The following is a 23983-nucleotide window of genomic DNA, read 5'->3' as shown; positions in this document are numbered from 1 at the left end:
ACCTTAGGGGCCCACCACTTACATGGCTATCTATAAGGTTCATTGTGTTGCCAGTTGGCTGATAGGTGAGGGCAGGGGCCTTGGAGTGCTGACCTAGGCTAAGAAAACTGTCATGGGGACATGGAAGTCAGCTCCCTGGTGGTGAAGGAGCTGTAGTTGGTGTAAGAGGTTGAGCTGTACCAACAACTGTAGATGTAGCTGAGCTCACCTCTACGCATTGCACTGGCTCTGGAACCAAACTCCTTCATAGCTAGAGCTAGATTCACCAGCTTTGGAAGAAACATACAGATCCTTTACTTCAGTAACAGTATAAATACCACACTGTAAAAATACTGTGTTACAACTGACATTTCTGCATTGAAAATATTACTTAAGCGAAAGCATGTTAGTATAATCAGGAAAATGCACTTTAAGAATTCAAACTGATAGTAGATGGCTGAGGTGGGGCTCATTTTGAAATGACTGCAACTATGATTTTCATAATGGACTAATCTGTTGATTATTTCTCCATTGATCGATTGATTATTTGGTTTGTAAATATTCTAAAAATAGTGAGAAATGTGGTCACAATGACCCAGAGCCCATAGTGACACCTTCATAATGCTTGTTTAGTCCAACCAATTGTATAACATTCTAAATAAACATAGAAAATAATTCAAAGGAAAAGCAGCAAATTCTAACATTTTAGAAACTGGAACCATGAAATGCTCTCACAAGAAATGGTCAACAAAATAATTGTGTTTGTAGTAATAGTTTTGTAGGCACAAATCTTAATTTGTAACATAACTAGTCACTGAACTTGATATTCACATACACTAAAGGCAGAAATGTATCTAAGCTTTAAACCATCCAGCTCTTTAGAAACTAGTTATAGTATAATACTGTAGTTTTAAAGTACATTTTTTAAAGGACATCTTCACTGACGTGGTCAACTTTTTCACCTTACTGTGGACTCTGTAGTTCTACAAATACCAAGGCATGGACAAAAATGGTCATCACTTCCAGAGCCAAGTTCTCATCAACTTTTACAGTGGAGCAATAACAAGCATCCTGTCTGGAAATATCTCAAAGCAGCATGGTTTGTGCACAGCCCAGGACAGGAAGGCTCTATAGCTACCCTGAACATCTTTGGTACCCATTTTCCGAGCATCAGTGATATTGTTGAGGTGAGCTGTCTGCACAGAGCCCAAAGGATACTAAAATAACACCCACCCCAGCCAAAGTCTCTTCACCCTGCTGCCAAATGGCAAAAGATACAGAAGTAGCACAGAAGAAGCATAAGTGATTGTGAATCAATTTTCACCTGCTTTGGTGTGAATGGAAGTGAGAACAGGTGCAATGGAGAGGCAACAGCAAGACAACCCCCAATAAGGGAATGGTTTTGCATGTGGTGGCCACAGACAATTGCTCTCTCCTGATCCTTCCTGGCTGATTCTTCTCTAGTTTTGTGTTCTGCTAGTGTCCCTGTCACTACTGGTAGCATTAGGCGGTACCTGCAGCCCACTCAGGTTGCACAGGTAGTCCAGCTCCTCCAGTTTGCTGTTTCCCTCAGCATAGTCTCGAGAGCATGGAGGAGTGTACCGGCTGTTACACAAGGAGAGCTGGACAGGGCCGTCGAAGGTCATCAACCCAGCAGCAGGACCGGTATCTGCTCCTTTGTGTGAGGAGGAACCTGAGGAGCACTGCCGGAGCCCTACAAAATGACCTCCAGCAGGTGTGCATGTTTCTCACCAAACTGTCAGAAACAGACTCCATGAGAGCGCCATCAGGGCCCAACATCCTCTAGTAGGACCTGTGCTCACAGCCCAGCACCATGCAGCTCGATTGGCATTCCCAAGAGAACACCAATATTGGTAGGTCCGCCATTGGCGTCCCGTTCTCTTCACAGATGAGAGCAGGTTCACACTGAGCACATGTGACAGGTGTGAGAGAGTCTGGAGATGCTGTGGTGAACAATCTGCTGCTTGTAACATCATCCAGCATGCCGGTTTGCTGGTGGGTCAGTTTTGGTCTTGGGAGGCATATCCTTGGAGGGTGGCACTGACCTCCATGTCATAGCCAACAGTACCCTGATTGCTGATAGACCTTACACTGGTGTAGTGGGCCCTGGGTTCCTCCTGGTGCAGGACAATGCCCGGCCTCATGTGGCCAGAGTGTGTAGGTAGTTCCTGGATGACAAAGGCATTGATGCCATTGACTGCCGCTCTTGTTCCCCTAAATCAAATTGAGCACCTACGGGACATTATGTATTGGTGCATCCGACACTGCCAAGTACTGCCACAGACTGTCCAGGAGCTCACTGATGCCCTGATCCAGGTCTGGGAGGAGATCCCCCAGGACACCCTCCACCGACGCATCAGGAGAATGCCCAGATGCTGTCGGGAGTGCAAACAGGCACACAAGTCACCGTGATAAAATTCACGCAAGTTGGATCAGTCTGTGATTTCAAGTTTTTACTTCGATTTTGGGTCTGATTTTGAATCCAGCCCTCAGTGGGGTTTTTTCTCAACTCAGCTTCAACCAGACGGGAAAACATCATGACAGTTGTTAAGGGCCAACACCTTGTACAACTGTTAAAAACAGCAGCAAGATGTCCTCCTATTGGCCCTTTATTTGGACCAGTTAGTAAACTATTTCCACTTTTGCTTTTCCAAATAGTAATAATGATTTCTCTTTCTCCTTACTCTTTTTTTAATGCTGCTATCACTTCATCTTGAGTGATATGCTAGTATACACTTGCACCCCAAACCATCTCTTCTGGTGATCTGGCTGTGTTGCTGTTGCTCCATTGTCGCTCGGCAGCATTGTTGCTAAATCTGCCCTCCGTCAACTACACAGGCAGAACAATAAAGCAGCATTATGTCACTGACTGACTGACAGAATAGATATGTGTGTATCTGTTTGATGCATTATCATTCAGGTAAAATCCCTCAGTGTCTTTAGTTTGCTTCCTGACCTCATTGTCTCTGTCATGCCCTCCTCCCCTCTCCTCACTCTCCATCAGGGTTTGTTTTGGCAGCCCTGGGTGTCTGGTGTGTGGCTGGAACTGGGTCGCACCAGGGTCTGGACCCAGCAGTGCCCCCCCATCCTCGATTCTGCTGACAGGGCCCAACCTACCATGAGATAATGCCATTCCAGAGGGATCGTGGCTAAAGCCTCTCTTTCTGGCTCTCAGGTATATAAAGAGGAGGCAGCGGTAGAGCAGAGGACAAAGCACTCTGGAAACATTCTTCACTCGTTGCTTTTCATCAACATTCTATTCTCTCCATCTTTCCTCACTTCGCTTCCTTCACCTGCTGGAGCTGAGCAGGTACATCTGCCACCCTAAGCCAAGCCAAGCTGAGCTCGACCAAACTGTCTTCAGTCACTATGGATATTGCCATCCAGCACCCCTGGTTCAGACGCGCCATGGGCTCTGCCTACCCTGCCCGACTCTTCGACCAGTTTTTTGGAGAGGGCATGTTTGACTACGACCTCTTCCCCTACACTGCCTCCACCATCAGCCCTTATTACAGACAGTCGCTGTTCCGCAGCTTTTTGGATTCCTCCAACTCCGGCATTTCTGAGGTAACAAGACCAGACTCGGGCTACTGCATGTCAGAAAGCACGTTAAGAGCCTTTGGAGAAATATGTAGATTGGCTTAACTTATATGTAAATAGGAGAACAGATATAGTGAAGAAATGTGTTCAAAACTAAGTTTTTAGTGATGTTCGGATAACTCCAATGCTCATTTCAACATCAGTTAAAATATTATTCAGCAGTAAATGTACTTTTATGTATAAATTGCACTTGTGTTGCATCATAACTTTTTAAACAGGATTTCAGCATAACTATCAATAGTTATGATACTCTTCTCCCACTTTGGTTATCCACAGTCCTGATCTGTGCTTAGTTATTACACCTCTTTGTATTTATATTTGATATCTTGAATTGGGTTTGTTTCAGAGAATTTTGAGTTCATGGCTCTACATCTAAACATAACTTCTACTGTGCTAAACACAACTTTAAATTAAGAAATAACTTTTCCAAAAGTTCAAGAATAAACATTTTATGAGGTTGAATCTCTAATATTTTTTTGAAAAGGCTATGGTACAAACGATCCTCTCTATGTTTGTCTATGTCCTTCAGGTGAGGTCCGACAGGGATAAATTCACAGTCTACCTGGACGTCAAGCACTTCTCTCCTGACGACCTCTGTGTGAAGATCACTGAGGACTACGTGGAGATCCAGGGCAAGCATGGAGAAAGACAGGTAGTGATCCTATTATATTTCTTATACACATCTCTTTTAAAATGGCATGGAGTCAATGTATGTATGATAGAAATCTATTATTTTGGATGAATTTCCCTCAAAAGACCAATGTCAAAAAAGTATAGAGCCCCCACTTACAATAATTCTGTTGAACGTCAAATCATGCCCCTTCATTACCTTTAAGCAGTTACACTCCGACATGTCTGACATACTGACATATCATCATGACATCTACTGCCCTTCCACCAAACTGTGGGGTTAGTAAATTTCCAGTGGAAAGTATAGAATAATTCAAAGTTTTGAAGCCAATGGTTGTACCCCCATTGTACTTAGTACAATGAACTGCATCTAACAGGTCAGCCTGAGGATGAATTTAACCTCCTGTAAAATTACCCAGTTTCTTCAACATCATGAAGCACTTCCATGAGTTTCGTACATGTTTTGTTCAGCTACAAAACATTTGAACTATGCTGTGGGAGCTGCTCAATAGTTTAGTTCTGTTGCGATGGTTTCTTGTAGTACCTACAAATACCGAGCTTTTATCCCGGCTCATTATAGTTATTTCATTTTGAAGTTCACCTGTGCAATTTTTTGACATTCAAAACGCCAGCAGTGAGTTGTGAGGACATTTTGAGCACTGCTGGTCACACTAAAACAAAATCTGTAGGATTTTATAGTGATTTATATAAAGACAGTTTCATTCTTATGAACTTTTTCTTTAGCCATTGTTAAACCTGTTGCTTTTCAGGATGACCACGGATACATTTCTCGTGAGTTTCACCGCCGCTATCGCCTCCCCACAAGCGTTGACCAAACAGCAATCACCTGCACCCTGTCAACTGATGGTCTGCTGACTCTGACCGGGCCAAAGATCATGGGGGGGAGTGAATCCGGCCGCAGCGAGCGCAACATCCCTGTCACCCGTGACGACAAGCCCAACGCTGCTGCGTCCTCTTAGAGGCTGAGCGATGCTGGAAGGTGCTTGGCCCTCCTACAACCTGCATCGACTGGGATGGATGACCACAGAATCTCTATCCTCCACCCCTTGGCTTCTTCTTCTCCCTTTCCCTTAGAGGATATCTGTGTCCTCCTCACTTCACTTTCTCCTCTGTAGATTCTTCTTAGCACATTCTTACCACATTAGTATCATTGTTTGAGATTAACCGAAACTCTCCCAGTGAGGATGGTTAAGTGAGGGGCGGCTGGACTTTTTAAGGAGAAAATTCATCTAAGGACGAGACATTAACATGACCTGATGCTTCATTCTGCTGATTGTTGTTGATCTGTGTCAGAGCGAGCCCTCTGACAGTACAGATTGTTGGGGTTAAGCTTGGTGGTAAATGTCACACATGGCTTGTCCCAGATTTCCCATCAGTGAAGTTCTCTGAGGCCCTGGCTACTTCCATTCTTGTGCTGACTCTTTGAACCCTCTCCTCTCTTGTCTTAAATATATTCTGTTCTGTAATCTAGGCCTTGTTCAATGCTCATTAATGAGAAGTCCATAACTAGAGAAACAACCAATAAAGCTGTACAATTAACCAAAAGCAACTCCTGTGAGGATTTATTTTTCACATCAGGTTTCTGTCCAATCAATGTTGTGCTAAATGCTAACAATGACATTAGTACAACTAATCTTCTTCTGGGTCCCAGGTACTATTAGCTACGTAAGTGAACATGCTTTCACTTAGGCCAGACATAAAGAATTCCAAAGTTATAATCCTTCCAGATTATTTATTCATATTCATAACTATGTATGAGAGACTAAAGGAAAATGATGCAGCATGTAATACTATGCTATTGTTTATAATTTGGTCTTAATGATATCAATCTCAGTGGTTCACTCTCAGAATCAGAGCTGGATTAACCCAAACATTTTCTATCGCTGCTGCTTCACGTTAGAAGTTTTCAAATAACACAACATGCAGTGGCTTCTATTGTGAAGCACACACAGAAATACAGTTTATTTGTTAATGACATTACAATCGTTCTTCAGCAACAATTAGCATGAAACAAGATGTTGGGTCATTTGGTGACTTTTGGTGATTTTTGCCATATTTTGTTTGTCAGCAAATTATTTTTAATTCATGAAAAGTAATATTGGAACATGTAGAGGAGCCACAGTGAGCTATGAGATGAAGAGCTGCAGGCAACCAAATTATCTCTATTACATGACTGCTTAAATGCCATTAAAATGGCTGATCATTTTCTAAAGCTCAGTACTGATAAAATTCTCATTCTCTGCCCCAGACAGCCTTATCCCTTAGGTGCAGGAAAGCCATGGTTCCTTCTCATCTGTTAAGAAGGGCCTTGTGGAGTTTCCGTGTACAGAATCAAAAGCTGCATTTACAATCAGTGTTACAGAATGTGTGTATCCTTGAGGGGTAAAACTTTATCATATAGGTCTGGAAATTTCATGGTAAGTAGGTGGTAACATATTTGAAATTTCTTTGAAATTACCCTCAAATTACCACAATAACTGCCTCAAAATATTTTTGAAAATTACCCCAACATTATTTAATAATAATATTCAGCATTTTTCCAACAAGCAGCTTATAAACTGTTGTTCATTTCTTTAACATATTTCTAGGAAACTTCCAATGGGTTTCTGCTTAATTTCTGCTGGTCATGACATTTTAATTTCTAACTAGTTTCTGTCTAACTTCTGCATGTCAGTTAATTGAAGTTTGTATGCACCAAGATACTCTGACAAATTCCTTCAATGTTGAAAACCTACTTGGCAATTTAATTCTGATACTGACTAAAGTCAAACAGAAAGACAGTGCTCTAAAAAAGTTAACAAACATCATCTTTAATGTGTCTTGTACAAACCCGTATAATCATATTAACATTAAGCAGTTAACAAACTATCCAAGACACAATCATGTGAACAAATCTGAGGGCTCAAACATGAACAGTGTAACTCAATAATGATATGTAGGTTTAACGAATAACAAAAAAGAGAGAGATCAAGCGTGATATGAAGAAAGTTAACACAGGAGGAGAACTGGACTGAAGATCCTGTATCCACATCAGATGCTGCTCATTTTACATCTCTGACCCTGCAAACACACAAACATTGTTCATTTAAACACACTCACAATGTCCAAAATTACTTTTAGTTAGACCACCACAATTTCCAGCTTACAATATTCAAAATGAATATTTGTTGTCGGTTTTTTCCAAATTAAAAAGCAAAAGTAATACGCCCTCAGGACTGGCCACAAGTATTACACGTTGCAGTCCTGACTAAAAAGCCTCATTTCCCTCTGTTCAAAAATGTGTTTATCTTATTAGCTTTTCACTCTTTACTCTTCAATGTTTGAGCCTCACAGTGCAGAATAATGTCTGTGCCCAGTGTGTGTTCATAATTACGGGAGGGAGGGTTCTTTCTGCTCACATTAAGTCTTAGTTAAACACCTGGACGTACCAGCAGGAATTCTGATGTTACAACTAGTATCTTACATAAGTGTGATGTGGACACTGGAAGCCTTCAGGTCAGAGACACTAAGAATGGACTTTTCAGTGAATTGGGAGACATCTTGTAGGTAAACTTGAAATGAACAATATTTACATATTCATAGATACCTGACCTTTCAAGGACCTGGAAATTAATTTTTACCGAGTTTTCAATTCAATTTCCCAGGATGGATTGTGATGAAAAATCTCTGTTGTATTTAGGTGGCTAGAATCTATGAGTGAGTACAATTTTGATCCTACTTTAGTACTAAACCTGTTGAGCTCAAATAATGGCTGGCAGTTATGGGTGGTTTAATATTTACAGTGACACTGGCTATCGAGTTTAATATTAAATTAAGCTTGATTGAATTAAAGGGGACTGTCAGGCCTTGGCAAAGGCATACACTCTACTGAATGTCATTCTAGTTTACACCTCTGCTTTTTGTACCGTGTTACATTAAAATGTAAATAAAAAGCACCTACTGTCAAATTAAGAAGCTGAGTGTATAGGTACAGGATTTACAAGAATCACACTAAGTTTAAAATGATGTATAAAATCATGTTTGAAGCATTAGACTCCATGTGAGGCGGGCAGTGTGTATGGCAGCTTGAAAGAGGGCTCCAGCTGTCAATGCACTGTCATCCTCTCTCGAATCATAATTTTCTAAGTAAACTGACAAAGATGCCTCACCAACTCAAAACACCTGCAATTCCCATGAGAAACAGCTCGAACACAGCAAAGTTGGGGCTAGCTCACCGCACCAACGCTAGCCATTTAACGAGTCAAGCTAACTGGACATGGACAATGCCTCGCTGGCAGTGAGTGAGGTCTTACTCATAACTAAGCTGAACTTTCACTTACACTAACTTCAGCAAAAGAGTAATTATTCTATGTGGATGGTGCAGCGTTACTGTTGGTTATCATATACTTGAGTCTGAGCCAATTATGGGTCAGTCTATACAGTGAAGGTGTTAGGCTGCGTGTGCATAATATAGCCTACATCACAATTGGTTGGTTAGGGGCCATTTTGCTTCTTCTCTTTTAAATTTATCTTAATTTCACTCAAATTATGATAATAATGCTTAATGCTAGACAGCTGTCTTTTTGAAGGCTGTCACTGTTGGGAACCATGGACTCAAGTGGTTTTTATGTTGTGGATGTGGTGCACTCCAAGTGCCTATGGGTGAGTTCTGTTTTGATTACCCAGACTTTGTTTTGCTTTTTTTATGCACCATTTTCTTAATGCTTTAATTTATGTTTTTGTTTATCTGCAACTTAGTACACATACTATTTTTTCTGCTTGACTTCAATTTGTATTGTTAGTTTGAGATATTTGACAATAGATCACACAATGCAAACAGACAATAAAAGTGGATTGAATTTTATGACAAGAAACATAAGGCATCATCCAATAAAAAAAAAAAAAGGTTATGTAATTTATTAAATCCCAGAAATGTGATGTAGTGTTCAAGCAAGAGACACACCTAATGCCAGAGGAAACTAAAAGCTGTGCCAGGGTTAGGTGGGACAAGCGTTTGCCTAGTGTGGTAGTAATAGAAGCAAGTGTGTTGTAACTTTAATTAATAAACAATTGCAATTTAAATGCCTTAATGAAGTGTTCTCCTTTTACTAGCTAAAATGCAAGGTCAAACTATTATACCAGCCAATTTATATGCCCCAAATACTGAAGAACCCACCTTCTTTGGGAAACCTGAGTCTAAACTAAAAGATTTAGGGATCTTTTATGGTAATAGGGTAATTATGGGGGGTGACTTCCACCTACTTTTAGATCATAATTTAGACCAGAACCCACCTGCCTCTCACAGGGTGTCTACAGATATAATCAAGTTAAATCTAAGACTTTTTAAGACCTTTCTAATATCACTTTAAATTAAATTTAAGGCCAAACCTGTGATAGAAATACACACCTAAAGTGAATATATATATATATATATATATATATATATATATATATATATATATATATATATATATATATATATATATAAACAATTTTACAGTACAGGTACAGTAAGGAGGAGAGAGAAAATGGCTGACTGGAAATTACTAGAGGTGTGAATCTTCACTGGACTGATTCGATTGTGATTCAGCTGTCAACAACTCAAAACGATTCTCAATGCATCACGATGCATCTCAATGTATGACATCGTCAATGATCTATATTACTGCACATGGCTACTTTCTCATTTAAATTCCCCTTTTGTTCAGAAAGTCCTTCCAAGCTTTAAGATAAGGCATCTATTGATTCTGCTGCTCACACCTCTCTCAGAGCTGGACGGCAAAGTTAACAGCGCCTCCTCAGAACTTGGCTGATTAGCTGGGCTTGCTGTAACAGTTATTATCTATGGCTGCAGACGTTAGCTTCAGGTGAAAATGGCTAATGTGATTAGTAACTGTGAGGCAGAAGTCACGCTCAGCATGAGTCTTGTCCAGTTCATGCTTCCCAGCGAGTTCTTAAAATCCGACATGTGCCCCGAATGTCCGTTTTAAAAAATACAAGGTGAGTTTTTGTATCACTCGCAGAGAATCTCTGCCTCCCTCCAACATACCAAACAGATCAGCCAGGGCCTTACAGGACCTTTGTAAGGACTTAGGATTTGTCAATGTCTAATGACTAGAGATTACACCGTTTACTCATCTCCTTATGGTACACTGTCAAGACAAGATTTGTTTCTTATCTCAAAGTCTGTCACTTCCGCTGCAGTATCCTCCACTATTGGTAACATACTGATTTCTGACCATGCCCCTGTATTTCTCAGCATTCTCCCCTATAAAAAACAGCTTACTCCCCCAGGTGGTCTCAATTCCAGCCTCGTACTGGATTTCGACTTCAGGGAGTCTTAAAGAGCTCAAATTAACCTGTATAAGGAAACCAACTTGCCCCCTCTGCTGGCATAATTTGGGAAGCCTTAAAGGCATTCACCAGAGGACATATCATACAACACACTATATTTAAAAAAAAAAAAAAGAGACTAGCAATACAAAGCAGCTCGACCTGGAGAAAAAAAGTTTCATAGCAGAGAGTGCTTTCAAAAAAGTTACATTATCTACCAATTTGATCACCTTAACCAGCCTCAAATATGAATTAAATATCATTCTAACCCACAAAGCTGAATTTGCACTGTTCAAAGCTCAACAAAAAATATTTGAAGAGGGGGACATGGCTGGACGCATGGAGTCTAAATTCAATCCCAGCTCTGAGAGTACAAGGACACATGATGCTAACTGACCCTAATGAGATAAATTCAATGACTTATATGTACCTCTATTCATCTGAATCCCATGTAAAGGAGGGGGAGATTGAGGCGTTTCTGGATCAGCGCGGTCTTCCCACCCTGAGGGAGGACTAGGTGGCTCTACTTGATCAGCCAATCACTAAAGAAGTAATAGCTGGAGCTATCAAAAATCTCCCATCTGGTAAGGCTCCTGGCCCCAACAGCTTTACAGCCGAGTTTTATAAGACCTATGTAGAAGAGCTCTCCCTGTAACTTCTGGATATGTATTATGAGGCCATGGACAGGGGCCACTTACCTCCTGTTTTGTGTGATGCTGTAATTTCCTTAATATAGAAAAAAGGACATTGACCCCCTTGACTGCAAAAGCTACAGGCCCAGCAGCCTGATTGGTTGAGAGAGTAAAATTCTAGCTAAAGTCCTTGCAACCCTGCAGTCATTAATAATAATTAATTTAATGTGGGCCTCAGGCAGCAGGGACTCCCCAACAGCAGCTCTCTCCTTAGATGCTGAGAAAGTGTTTGACAGGGTGGAGTGGCAGTTTCTGTTCTCCACCCTGGAGTCCTTTGCTTTGGCGCTACATTTTTAGGCTGGATTAATCTTCTATACACCACCCTAGAGCATCAGTTCTAACTAATGGTGTCCTCATCACACGGCTCACCCACTGTGACAACACTTGGTCTGATTTTTGGGTGACTGCATAAAACATACTGCTGAGGAAGAGTCAACAGAGCGGACACACACAGGGAGAGAGAACTAGAAAGATTGGGCAAACCAGTGTTTGTGCATTGAGGTGGATAATTAAACTTTTCAAGCAAGTCGTCATGCAAGTCATCATGAGCAACACAACACTTTCTGTCTAAAGCGCCCCACAATATTTCTATGCTTGCACATTCACACGCTAACACACTCCTTGACCAAGGACACTTCAACATCCAGACTGGAGTAGCTGGGGATCGAAGCATCGACCTTCTGATTAGTCGACAACCCTCTCTACCTCCTGAGCCACTGGAGGTAGAGCCGTGTGTCATCAGTACCACTGATTGGTTTTACTGATCCATGGAGGCCCCACCCCCCAACATACAGGACCCAGAGGATCCACTATAAAACGCCCTCAGAGGTCTTAAGTCCATGTGTTGACAGGTCAGAGCTGTTTTGGCTGCACAAGGGGTTCACAATATTAGGCAGGTGGTCATAATGTTATGCCTGATCGGTATATTGTAACCGTGGTACCTGTTTGAAGGCCTGCAGGTCCTCCAGGGTCTGCTGGGCAGCTAGTCTCAAGCTGGGCTGCGCTGTTGAGGTGAGTCGGCTGACACGAGCCTGGAGGTCTTGATCCAGCAGAGAAGAACCCAGCAGGAGCAGCGCATCCTCCTCCAACAACACTGACTGCAGGAGACGCAAAGAGTGAAGACACACCTCCCAGTGTCCATCTGTCAGACAAACAGAGAGTGTGAAGCTGATACCTAGACACTGATCTACAGGGACATAGTTTGTATAGTTTCCATCCATAATAACAATTTGAATTATGTTAAATTCAGTGAATCTTTATGTACACCTCCGAGTCCAAAGGAGTTGAGACACTTTGTACAACATAATGAAAAGACAATGTGAAAATGTGCTAATTCCTTTTTACATATGCTCAATTAAAATCAGTGCAAAGACATTCGATTGAATGTTTTACCACATCACTTTATTTATTTTTCTCTATATATTGTTATTTTGAATGCGATGCATGTAACACATATTAAACAAATTGGGACAGGTGCAACAAAAGACTGGAACTCAAAAACAACTGTTTGGAACATTCCACAGGTAAGCAGGTTCATTGTGGTGACAGGTGATAGTATCATGATTTGGTATGAAAGGGACATCCTCGAAAGTCGTTTGCAAGCAAGGATGGGGCGAGGTTCACCACTTTGTGAAGCACACGATTGTATAAAGGACTACATACGCTCAGGAACACTTTGTAAAACAGTTGTCAGTAAACACAAATTATTTTAAATTGATTACCAGCCAGGAAAGCTTGGTATTGTTGTTTTGGTATTGTTTTTACCTTGTGTGTGTGTGTGTGTGTGTGTGTGTGTGTGTGTGTGTGTGTGTGTGTGTGTGTGTGTGTGTGTGGTCCTGGAGACACCTATTGTCGTGGGAACTAACAGAGACGTTTTGAGTAATATGCCAGGTTTGACAGATTTCTGTCAGCACGACAGCATCACAACCTGAATTCGAAGATGGGCATGGTCCGACCCATGGATACTAGTTATATGTCATATGTCATAATGTACTAATGACTACTGAGTACTCATTGGTTGGAACATGAATGTGTTGACAGGTACCGCGGCTAGTGTGAGCCCATTGCAAGATTGTCTTTAGTTACAATCTGTTTTAATTAGTGTTTTACTCAGTGTCCCAGGTGCTTTGGAATCAGGTTTGCAGCATGATCCCTTCCCTGGAGGATTTTGGCCTGATGCAGCTTGACATTACCCACGTCCCTGTGAAGGAAGTAGCTCCACCACCAGTGGCTGTTCCAGCCCCACCCTTGGTACGTGCATATATCAGTATCAGCATTAGTAAGGCCACAATAAGTTATAAAATGTAAGCATATTGGATGTTACATAAATTATACAGAAACATTTGACCGCAACTGTATATAACAACTTTTCAGTGTTTTACACAGACCTGTTTTACTATAGATAACTAATGTAACATTCATGTGTGTGTATGTGTGTGTGTGTGTGTCTTGAATTCGTGACAGAGTCGAGTTGTTCTAAATGCATCTCCTGTCTCCTAATGGTGTCCTTACCATCCAGCAGAGTCCAGATGAGAGGCACGAGTCCTGGATTTTCACTGATGTACTTCAGCCCTTTAACATTGATGCTGACATTATACAGAGCCATCAGCATCAACCTGCAGCAAACATGAGCATAGTCAGTTTTACTTAAACACTAACGTGTCCTACAGAGGCACAACACTGACACCTACTGCCTACATCTAAATACTAGCATGCATGACTGAATCTACCTGTATAAGTTCATTCATTTTGAGATTTGAATAATCAGTTAACAGCAGATGTACACATAAATGTTGGCTGGTCCTGTTCCTTAACTCTGGTTAAATGAGCTTTTGTGTCGAACACTGTTGCAATTACAGTTATGAGGTTCTTATTTTAGACATCAGGTCATTAAAGCATTTTGCAACTTTTTTTCACCTTAAAATAACAGCTTTAAAATCATTTTTATGGTACAGTGTCTTGTAACATGGTGGTGTCTCTGTCAAAGCCACCAATTTCTACATAATGTTGCTTTAAAGTATAGGTTCAGATCTTTTCATGTCTGTAGACACTTGCATGTAGCTTGGAATCGCCAGAGCATTTTGCAAATTGACAAAGTCCCTCGTCCCTCTTTGATTTGCAAAAGGGCCTCTAGACAGATTCAGATGGATCTACAACCATTTATATTTACATTTAGCAGACGCTTTCATCCAAAACGACTTACAGTGATTCATACATACATTCATACACCGATGGTGGTGGCTGCCATGCAAGGTGCCGACCAGCACATCAGAAGCTTGGGGTTCAGTATCTTGCCCAAGGACACTTAGACATGCAGACCAGGGGAATCGAATCAGCGACCTTCCGATAACAAGACGCTGGCTCTACCCCGGAGCCATAGCCTCCCATACCAGAGCAACGAAACTAAATTCTAAATTTGCCTCGCAATCAGTAAAATATCTATTTATCTTTCTCTCTAAACATGACCTACATCCAATCAGAGCAATTATGTCTGAGTGACGCATGCAGTCTGATTTTAAGCCAGAAAAAAGTCAGCCTGGTCACAAACGTTCGTATTAAGGCTACATTAGAAAGTGAAAAGAAATGAGAAATGGGCAATGCAGAATCTTGATTCATATGTTCACTTGGGGAAAACACATTTCAGGTCTAGGTTACAAACAAACCCTGGCTAAGCAACAATGTCAATGTCAAATAATACCATAAAAATATGATTTTAGTAATGTAAATAAAAAATGTTGTGTGCAGAGGATCTAGTCTTGTCATTTTATAATGATTTATGGATCAGATGATAAGATCAGATGCGACCTGATGTTCCATATTTGGTTAAATCTAAATGTTTTCTATGTCAGGACATGTTCAGACTAACAATGAAAATACAAATAGTTTGTGTTATGCATTCTACCACAGCTCCACATACACTTTCAGTTTGGGAAAGACACCAGGCCTCATCAACTCCAGAAGCTTCATCAGAGTGTCCAGTAGAACATGAGACGAGCAGGATAGGAAGTCCCGCCCACAAGTTACTGCTGCTATGTCTGATTGATGAAAAATAAAGACAAAGTAGGTGATGACAGATGGTCTGAGACGCTGTGAGCCATTGTTCATTCAGGAGGAATTATACAGCTGACATCAATGACTTTAAATTGTTGACACATTTAATATGTTTGAAATGGTCACAATGAGACTGTTCAGAGCTGGTGTCAACATCTGCCCTGAGTGACAGCTCTAAGTACAGTTGGGAATGCCCCCAAGACGCACTGAGGACGCATTTGAGATCCGATCACTCAGACTCAACTGATGTCCTCTGAGAAACAGGAAGAAGACGAAGCCAAAACAACAGACAGAATAGATTACACACTATCTGATTTCCGGCTAGTTCACTGTAATGCATATTACCCTTTTGGACTTTCTTAATCTGTCAATGTTAGCAGCAGACGCTTGTGAAAGTCTGTTTCATCTAACCATTGAACTAGAAACAGCAATATCCAAGACTCCCTAAACAAACCACATGATTTTAAGAGTTGCTGAGTGAGGAGAAACAGCTACAACACATTCTAAATTATTGGTGCCTTCTTGTAAATTCAGCATTAAATACAACACATGAAATTGTTTTTCATTGTTAAAAGTGCAGCTTGTTGTGGTATCACTGTAAAAGCCTGTCTGTTTTTCATGTTTAAAGTGCACCCTATCTGCTTCTGTGTCTTGTCCTGCATCTTATCCCCCAGCAGCTGTCTGAACACAATATTTCAACTGATTTCACCATTTACACTTAATTTATTACAAAACATAACATATTCATACAGAATTTTATGAATACAGTAAACAGTAACTAACATAGGCAACTACTAGTAACTACTAGGCTTCTTTGTTGTTTGTGGAGAAAGTCACCAGACTACCTTAAGAAAAAACACTCAATTTTTAGACTGCGTTAGGAGAAACTGTATACATTTTGTGAAACTCTGTCTACAACACATTCTTATCTATTTGAGCATACTTGTTAATTCGGCAAACATTATACATTAAGTTATTCCTTCCTTGTGGGAAAACGTATCCATTTTTTTCCAGTGATGGTGTATTTTTGCATATGGAGCATGGAGGTGAGATCCCATCACAAGAGGTCACTCAAAGTCACTTGAGATGCATTTAATGCCAGGTGTGACCTGATGGCCTTGAAGCTGTCCACTTGTGATCAAATAACTCAGGATGGATGGTAGAACCAAATGTGAACAGCCTCTCTGTGGATCCAAGTCAGGCTTGATTGTGTAAAACCTACTGACATACACAATACTCTCTTGATAGATAACATAACATAAAAGTGGTGTAAAATATAAATCTTCAAGTGTGTGTGAATACACCAATGTGTTGCGATACGGAAGCTGTGAACTCACTAGTGATAGTTCCAGCCAAAGCCAGCACAAACTGGTGCTCCTGGGAGGTGTGGTCCTCAGTTTGAGTTTTCACCTCCTCATCCAGAGACCTGACAAAGCTCTCCAGGGTCTGAGCAGCTACTGACAGGAAAGACTGCAGCTTCCCCTGCACCACGCACACACACACACACACACACACACACACACACACACACACACACACACATTTAATAATGTGCACACATCAGACAATACAACTCGAATACGATCATGTCAGTGTGCATCTCCTGGTTCCTCCATCCAGTCACATTCCCACCTCCTTAAACATACATTTATCTACAGACAGCAGATGTCCCCACACTTACCCTCCTCAATTGATCGCCTCGCTGTCCCAGTTACTTACTCCCCTCATCAGCATGGCAGTTATCTGGACTACTCCGCCCACTCTCTCAACTGTTTCCACTCTCCCTAATCAGCCCTGCAGGTATTTAACCAGGCTATTCCCACTCATATTATGCAATTCCATTCATGCTGTTGGGTTTTGTGTTTGCTAGTATTTGAGTTTCTGTTATCTGAATCTTTTTTCTATGAACCTATCCACCTGCCTGTCTACTTACCTGTGTACCTGCCAACTGTCCTGCATGTAAGCTTTTCTGCATTAAATCACTTAAGATATTCTGCTTCCTCCCGTCATCTGATTTTCTGTCCAACACCTGTTGCCCAGCATAACCAGTTGTGACGGATATCAAATTATTTCAATATTTAATATGAAACTTTGAGGGTTTACAATAAAGCATGTGTCAATAAAGTGTCATTTGGATTGTTTAAGAAACACACAGACAGACAGACTTGTGGAGATGACTCACATCAGCCAGCCACTGTGAGACTGTGTGCTCCCTGGCAGAGCTACTCCATAGCAGACTGCAGGTTGAAGATCCCAAACCAGAGCAGAAGTCTGCCTGCTGCTGCAGCTGTGCTCCGCTCTGCCATAGCTGCTCACGTAACAACAGCTTCTCCTACACACATAAATGGTAATCTTTCAATGCTATTGGTATTATTGAGTTCATTGAAGGAGGAAAAGCTAGCTGCATGGCTCTATGGCGGTAGAAGACTGATTTTTTTTACCAAAACATCCCTTTAAAGCTTGCTCATTCATCTCATTGTTAAGTTAAGGAATATGAATTCATTTTACAAGTGTCACACATACAGTGAGAACCTTGTACAGTATCGCCAGTCAGACATTATCTTACCTATCCTCACTCACCTCTCTCTCTTTCTGACATTCAGTCTGCACTGCATCCAGTCGGGACTGAAGATGCAGACATTGCTGTTGCAACCGCTCCTGTTCCTGCACAAGGTGCTCCTTCACTACGCATACACAGACAGAAACACACACAGATGTCTGTAGATTTGTGTGGTTTATAGTTACCCAGGTGAAGTGATATCGATATTCTGTAAATTTACAGTAACTTAACTCGCTATACATTCTATAACATGTTAAATCTAAGGTTCAGATTTGGTTAGTTTGGAAGTTGGTGATTGTCCTCCAGCCAAAAAAGCAGCCAGGCCACCTGCCAAGGCTATCTCCTACATTTTTACATACACATATGCCAACACGCTTATGCTAACGCACTTTTCATAAAAATAACAGCGACAACCAACAACAATATTTGGAAATACCTATACAATATAATTTGTGGATTGATAATGATCTAAGCTCATGAGACATAATTTCTTTTCTTTTCTTTTTTTCTTCTATTAGAGAATGTAACCTTTTTTTGATAAATTTGCAACTTCAATCAACAGAATCCACAATGCTGAAAAGCATAAACAGACTGTAGTTTTACGCTTATCAGATTTCACCTGGATAACCGTTCTCATTTCATAACATATCTTTTGTGCATTTTAAAGTAGTGTTTTATGGTCACAAAAATACCAGTACACTTTCAAATGTACATATTAGAGGGATATTTCCGTTCTTTTGACGTGGGGTTGTATGAGGTACTTATCCCTAGTCAGTGTATTACCTGCGGTAGATGACCATCAGATAACCCCGTGTGGAGAAGCAGCACATAGCGCTGGCAGGAAGTAGGGCATTTTACTGCTGTAAACCATAACAGCTATGTCATCAAAACACCCTCTCCGTACTACATTCCCCTTGTGTGTAGGAATACAGATGTTGTACAGTTGAGGGAATGTAGTGCCAAAGCAAAAGGCTGTTTGACGGCAATGTAAAGCGCCAAAAATGTTCAAAACATAACATATACTTAAACGGATACATATTTTTTAGGTTGGACTTATTTCAGGTGGCTAAAATACATTTTGCTGCTGGTACGGTTTACAGCAGTACAATGCTTCCTGCCGGCATTACGTGCTGTTTCTCCACACACGGGGTCACCTGATGGTCATCTACTGCTGGTAATACACTGACTAGGGATAAGTGCCTCATACAACCCCACATAAAAAGTCCTGAACTGTCACTTTTAGTTGTCACCAGTTCACTTTGCATTCAGGATAGATTGAAATCAGCAGGGACCTCCCAAACTGATTCATTACATTTTCTTTGAGTAGAATGGAAATAAATATAAAATAAATATATATTCAACTTACTTACAACTTTGATGACCAGGGACCATGTTAACAAAACATCCTATGGCTCAAATTGGCTGCTATCTGACTGAGGGGGTGATTGGGAGGAATGGCCTGCCTGATGTAAAACTGAGTGGTGTTTTGTTTTTGGACTTCTGTGCTAGTCATTGATGGCCAAACACCATGTTCGAGCATAAAGTGTACTTGGTACCAGGCGACCTTAGGCCAAAGGTTGATGATCGACTTTGTGGTGTTGTCATCAGATCTGCGACCGTATGTTTTGGACACTCAGGTAAAGAGAGGAACAGAGCTGTCAACTGATCACCACCTGGTGGTGAGTTGGATCAGATGGCGGGGGAGGCTGCCGGATAGACATGGCAAACGCAAACGAGAAGTGAGGGTGAACTGGGAACGGATCTTCAACATCCAGCAACAGAATATTTTTCACTCATCTCAGTGAAGGTTGGGGACGTAGAATCCCAGTGGGCCATGTTCAAAGCCTCTATTATAGAGGCAGCTGCTTGGAGCTGCGGCCAGAGGGTCTTCTGTGCCTGATGTAGTGGCAACCTAAGAACCCACTGGTGGACACCAGTGGTGCAGGAAGCCATCAAGCTGAAGATGGAGGCCAGAAGGGCTGCAGACTCTGTGGTTGCTGACGCAAAAAACCCAGGTGTGGGAAGAGTTTGGGGAGGCTGTGGAGACGGACTTTTGGTTCGCCTCAAAGAAGTTCTGGAAAACCATTTGGCAGCTAAAGGAGGAAAAGCGAGGCTTTAGCCAGGCTGTGTTAAGCCAGGGAGGAGAACTGCTGACCCATACTCTGGATAATGTTGGGCAATGGAAAGGACATTTTAATGAACTCCTGAACCTGAAAATCACATCCTCTGCAGAGGAAGCAGAGTCTGAAGACTGGGGGGAACACTCGTCCATATCCCTGGCAGAGGGCACTGAGGGTTAAGAAGGATGCCTGGGGTGGATGAGAGTTATCCTGAGATGCTGAAGACTCTGGACATTGTTGGGCACTCTTAGTTGACACGCCTTTTCATGGAGCGAGCGAAGCGAAGGAGTTTAAGTATCCCAGGGTCTTGTTCACGAGTGACGGGAGATGGAAAGTAAGCTGAACAGATGATTTGGTGCAGCCTCAGCAGTACTGCAGGCGTTGCGCTGGATCGGATGATGAAGAGGTAGCTGAGCTGAAAGGCAAGGCTTTTGATTTACCACTCAATCTACATTCCAACCCCCACCTATGGTCATGAGCTGTGGGTAGTGACCAAAAGATTGAGAATGCAGCTACAACGAAGAGCGTCCTCTGTAGGGTGGCTGGGCTTAACCTTAGAAATTGGGTGAGGAGGTCGGACATCCAGAGGGAACTCAGAGTAGAATTGTTGCTCCTTTGCATTAAAAGGAGCCAGCTGAGCTGGTTTCAGGCATGAACAACTGGGAGAAGACCCTCGGGCAACCTAGAATTGCTGGAGGGATTATTTATCTTATCTGGCCTGGGAACAGCTCGGGATCCCAAAGGAAGAACTGAAAAGCGTTGCTGGGGAGAAGGATGTCTGGAATACCCTGCCAAGACTGCTGCCACCATGACCCAACCTCGGATAAGCAGAAGAAGAGGGATGGATTGTTACTCTATCCACTACGTTGACCAAAAAAAGGGAAAAACTGCATAAATGTGGTTTGCAGTGCCAATTAACTTGGAAAATCTCAGACATTTGTTGGACCACAAATTAGTCAACATGTCTTTAAGTTATTATCAAGCAATAGCAATTAGAATTGTTATAGCATATGTTACTGCCATTTAGGAGTACTTCTGTGGCGAGACAAGATTCTTGGTGAATATGGCCACTGATTGTGGTACTGTGTCATGGAACTATTGTAGGTTGCCAGTGCAACAATGTATGTATAAGGCATTGGTGTGGTCAAAATGAGTTCTTTACAAGCACATCTGTCTTTTCTACTGGGTAGTGCCTAAGGAGCTGATAACCTCACCACATGTCACTGAACACAGGAGTCAGGTGAGAAAAGGGTGAACTGATGATAAGAAGATAAATAAGAATAAAAAGCCAGTTCCGCTGATCATGAAATAAATCAACTCAGTAGACAGCAGCACCAATCTTGACTCTCATATCAGGGTGACTCTACCTCACAGCCTCTACAAACTGGTCAAAAGCTGCTTTTGTCTGGCTGACATGGCATCAACCTTAAAGTATTTTCTGCCACAAGCCTAAGTTTAATGGAAGCATACTTGTCTGAGCTGCTTGAGCTTTGTGTAGCATTTTAATCAGGTCTCCATTTAGGACTCTGGGCAGAAACTCCCTCAGCTGCATGACTTCTGTGGTTAACTTCTCCAAATCTCTTTTCCTCACTCTGACAAAACCTTCCTGAAAGAAAAAAGATACAACTCATTGCAGACATGGACCTGAAAAAAGTGTTTTTAAAAAGTATGACCTATGTGCAATCACCAAGTCACTATACGTCACATAACACAGGGTAAATGTAAGGTGACGTATCATATAATTGTTTTTTAATTAATGTCATTAAAATGTGATTCAATTATGTTGTGTGGGCTTTTATGACTTCACTTTAATAAGCTGGACTGAGGCCAAGGCAGAACTCAAAACATAATGCCGAAGTTAGCTCTAGTTAAGGGGAATGTTAAGGGAAACTTAGCTTACAGTGTTGAGCCTATTGATTTCCCTGTTCATTCTATGTCCATCATCACTTAGAGTGCACTTTTTCTTTTTTTGATCAACCAATCGTAGCTCTCAAAACAATGTCATACTCAGCAATGGGGTCAACCACACGTTCTCACTAAGATGAGAGTTTTTGTCCTTTCCTTGCTCAGAATTGTTCTAAGAAGTTTCCAAAATCACTCCTAAAACTATTCCTTGCTAGGAATCATTAGGCTGTTTGGAGCTCTCTGAGAGTATTCCCAGAATGTTTGTGAATATGGCCCCTGGTCTCTCAGAAACAACTCCACATAGAAAATGTATTTCAAAGAGAGAATATTATCAAAATCGCAATATGGCCAAAAGCAATATCCAAATCACAGAAACTGCAATTATTCCATAAAGCTTAAATGTGTCACTATTATAAATGAAGCATTGTGGTACTACAGAGATGCTTGGCCACAAATTACATTCTCCATTCATAGGGAATAACCATGTCTGGTATAGAGCCCAGCAAAAATCACATCATCTTCATTACCAGCAGTGACAAGAGTGAGGCTTGTATTGTTTGCACCCTCCTGTCAGTCGTGTGTTGGTGATTGTGTGTGTCATAATGGCAAAATGTTGTCATGTAGACACACAGAAACACTTTTGAGTACTTTGCCATGTGTTTATATGTCTGTCTGTGAACAGATTTTGTCAAAGCAAAAGCATTAAAACTGTGCAAGATGCAGTCACAAGATTCTACAGCTGGGTATTTTATACCATTAACAATGTAGTAATGAATACTGAGTACTCATGGGTCAGATTGTCAACATGTTGATTGGTGTTGTGTATGGTCTCTAGTTTTAATATTTCTCAGTGAAATTGAAATAGATCACAATCTGTCAAAATTGTGATTTATTTTTTCTATATAGTTCATCCATATTTTCTATCTGAACCGTGTGTGTGTGGTCTTGGTTTCACAAACCTGAAACTTGATTTCAAAGAATCTTTAGCCTTTTTGGTACAATCTAGTCCAGATTTGATAAATCTGAGTATAGTGGTTTTTGAAAGATATCTGGGATATCTGATATTTTGCATTTTACAATCAGCATTAGGGTTTCATAAATCTGAAACTGTGTTTTAAAAGTTCATGGCTTCTCTTTTTTTAGTACATATTACAATGAAAACCAAAGTCCCCAGTTTATCCCTATCTATATTCTGAGGGTTTATTTTTTACCATGGGGTTTGTTCATATGCTTCATAGCCTGCTGTATATAACATTATACTCCTATAAACATTAAATAAACTCATTCATGGATTAATGAAAAGAGATCTCCAAAATGCCCTTGGTAAAAACCTTTTGACTCTAATATATCAACAACATAAAACACATCTTGAACACGGCTTTATCTAATGTCAACATTTCTGTTGTGAAACTAACATTATGTGCAATTAATGAGATAATGCCTCATTTGCATGTTAAATACATTTTCATAAAACTTGTAATACAAAAATGATAGTAATCAACTCAAGATTCTTGACATTTTAAAGATATCACCAGGAAACTTCTCGAGTCAAGAAGTTTCCTGGTGATATCTTTAAAATGTTTAACCTGTAATTTCTACCCCTCACTGCCAAAGCAGAAGCTACGAATGGGAAACTAACTCATTAAATACTGCTTAATTTGGATTAAACCTTAATAGCTGTCTAATAATGATAAGGTCCACCTTCAACTTGTGTCTGTAAAGCTGTGGTGAGGAGGTTTCTTTGCCTTTACCTTTGCTTCATAACTCAGAGCCAGCGATTTCCCGCCTAATGAGGCTGACATCTTGTGGTCGGTGTTAAGTCTTCAACTTCTGCTGTTGTTTCTACTTTCCCTGTAGGAGTGTCGGCATTAATACATTGGTAACGTTACATAGGTGTTCCTCAACCTTAGCATTATAGTAGAATTAAGTACGACATGTTGATCGAGCCAGAAGTTGTTCTGCCCAACACAATAAATATTGTTATAATACCTCCGACCTCAAGAGGGCGCAACGGCGGATGCTCTTCTTGACCGGTGGTTAGTCAAACCCGACTAAAGAGGAGTACCGTGCCTGCTGCGCTCTCAGTCTCACTG

The 23983-nt window shown here is 41.1% G+C and overlaps 2 protein-coding genes across 2 annotated transcripts; one reads left to right on the top strand and one right to left on the bottom strand.

Annotated features, from left to right (window-relative positions):
• The first annotated feature begins 3369 nt into the window (after nucleotides 1-3369).
• On the top strand, nucleotides 3370-5210 carry cryaa (crystallin, alpha A). The gene is made up of 3 exons (XM_073462619.1): nucleotides 3370-3567; nucleotides 4130-4252; nucleotides 5001-5210. The coding sequence occupies exons 1-3, from the start codon at nucleotides 3370-3372 to the stop codon at nucleotides 5208-5210; spliced, it is 531 nt and encodes a 176-aa protein (XP_073318720.1).
• A 1916-nt stretch (nucleotides 5211-7126) lies between these two features.
• On the bottom strand, nucleotides 7127-23692 carry hsf2bp (heat shock transcription factor 2 binding protein). Its single transcript, XM_073462729.1, has 9 exons — nucleotides 23642-23692; nucleotides 21456-21591; nucleotides 17886-17989; nucleotides 17488-17637; nucleotides 16643-16787; nucleotides 15172-15289; nucleotides 13767-13870; nucleotides 12197-12396; nucleotides 7127-7311 (listed from the first exon to the last, which is right to left on the bottom strand). The coding sequence occupies exons 1-9, from the start codon at nucleotides 23690-23692 to the stop codon at nucleotides 7282-7284; spliced, it is 1038 nt and encodes a 345-aa protein (XP_073318830.1). The 3' UTR covers nucleotides 7127-7281.
• Nucleotides 23693-23983: the final 291 nt, after the last annotated feature.

This window comes from Pagrus major, chromosome 24 (genome assembly GCF_040436345.1).
Source record: "Pagrus major chromosome 24, Pma_NU_1.0".
Classification (NCBI taxonomy): domain Eukaryota; kingdom Metazoa; phylum Chordata; class Actinopteri; order Spariformes; family Sparidae; genus Pagrus; species Pagrus major.
Note: the sequence above shows the minus strand (reverse complement) of the source record. Positions and strands in the feature narration are given on the sequence as shown.

Excerpts from the sequence above, each read along its gene's own strand:
- cryaa (XM_073462619.1), top strand. The coding sequence starts at position 3,370 with ATGGATATTGCCATCCAGCACCCCTGGTTCAGACGCGCCATGGGCTCT. Across the intron at positions 3,568-4,129 it reads CCAACTCCGGCATTTCTGAG|GTGAGGTCCGACAGGGATAA; the intron begins GTAACAAGACCA and ends TATGTCCTTCAG. Across the intron at positions 4,253-5,000 it reads GCAAGCATGGAGAAAGACAG|GATGACCACGGATACATTTC; the intron begins GTAGTGATCCTA and ends GTTGCTTTTCAG.
- hsf2bp (XM_073462729.1), bottom strand. The coding sequence starts at position 23,692 with ATGTCAGCCTCATTAGGCGGGAAATCGCTGGCTCTGAGTTATGAAGCA. Across the intron at positions 17,638-17,885 it reads AATGTCAGAAAGAGAGAGAG|GAGAAGCTGTTGTTACGTGA; the intron begins GTGAGTGAGGAT and ends TTATGTGTGTAG. Across the intron at positions 15,290-16,642 it reads TTTGGCTGGAACTATCACTA|ACATAGCAGCAGTAACTTGT; the intron begins GTGAGTTCACAG and ends TTCATCAATCAG.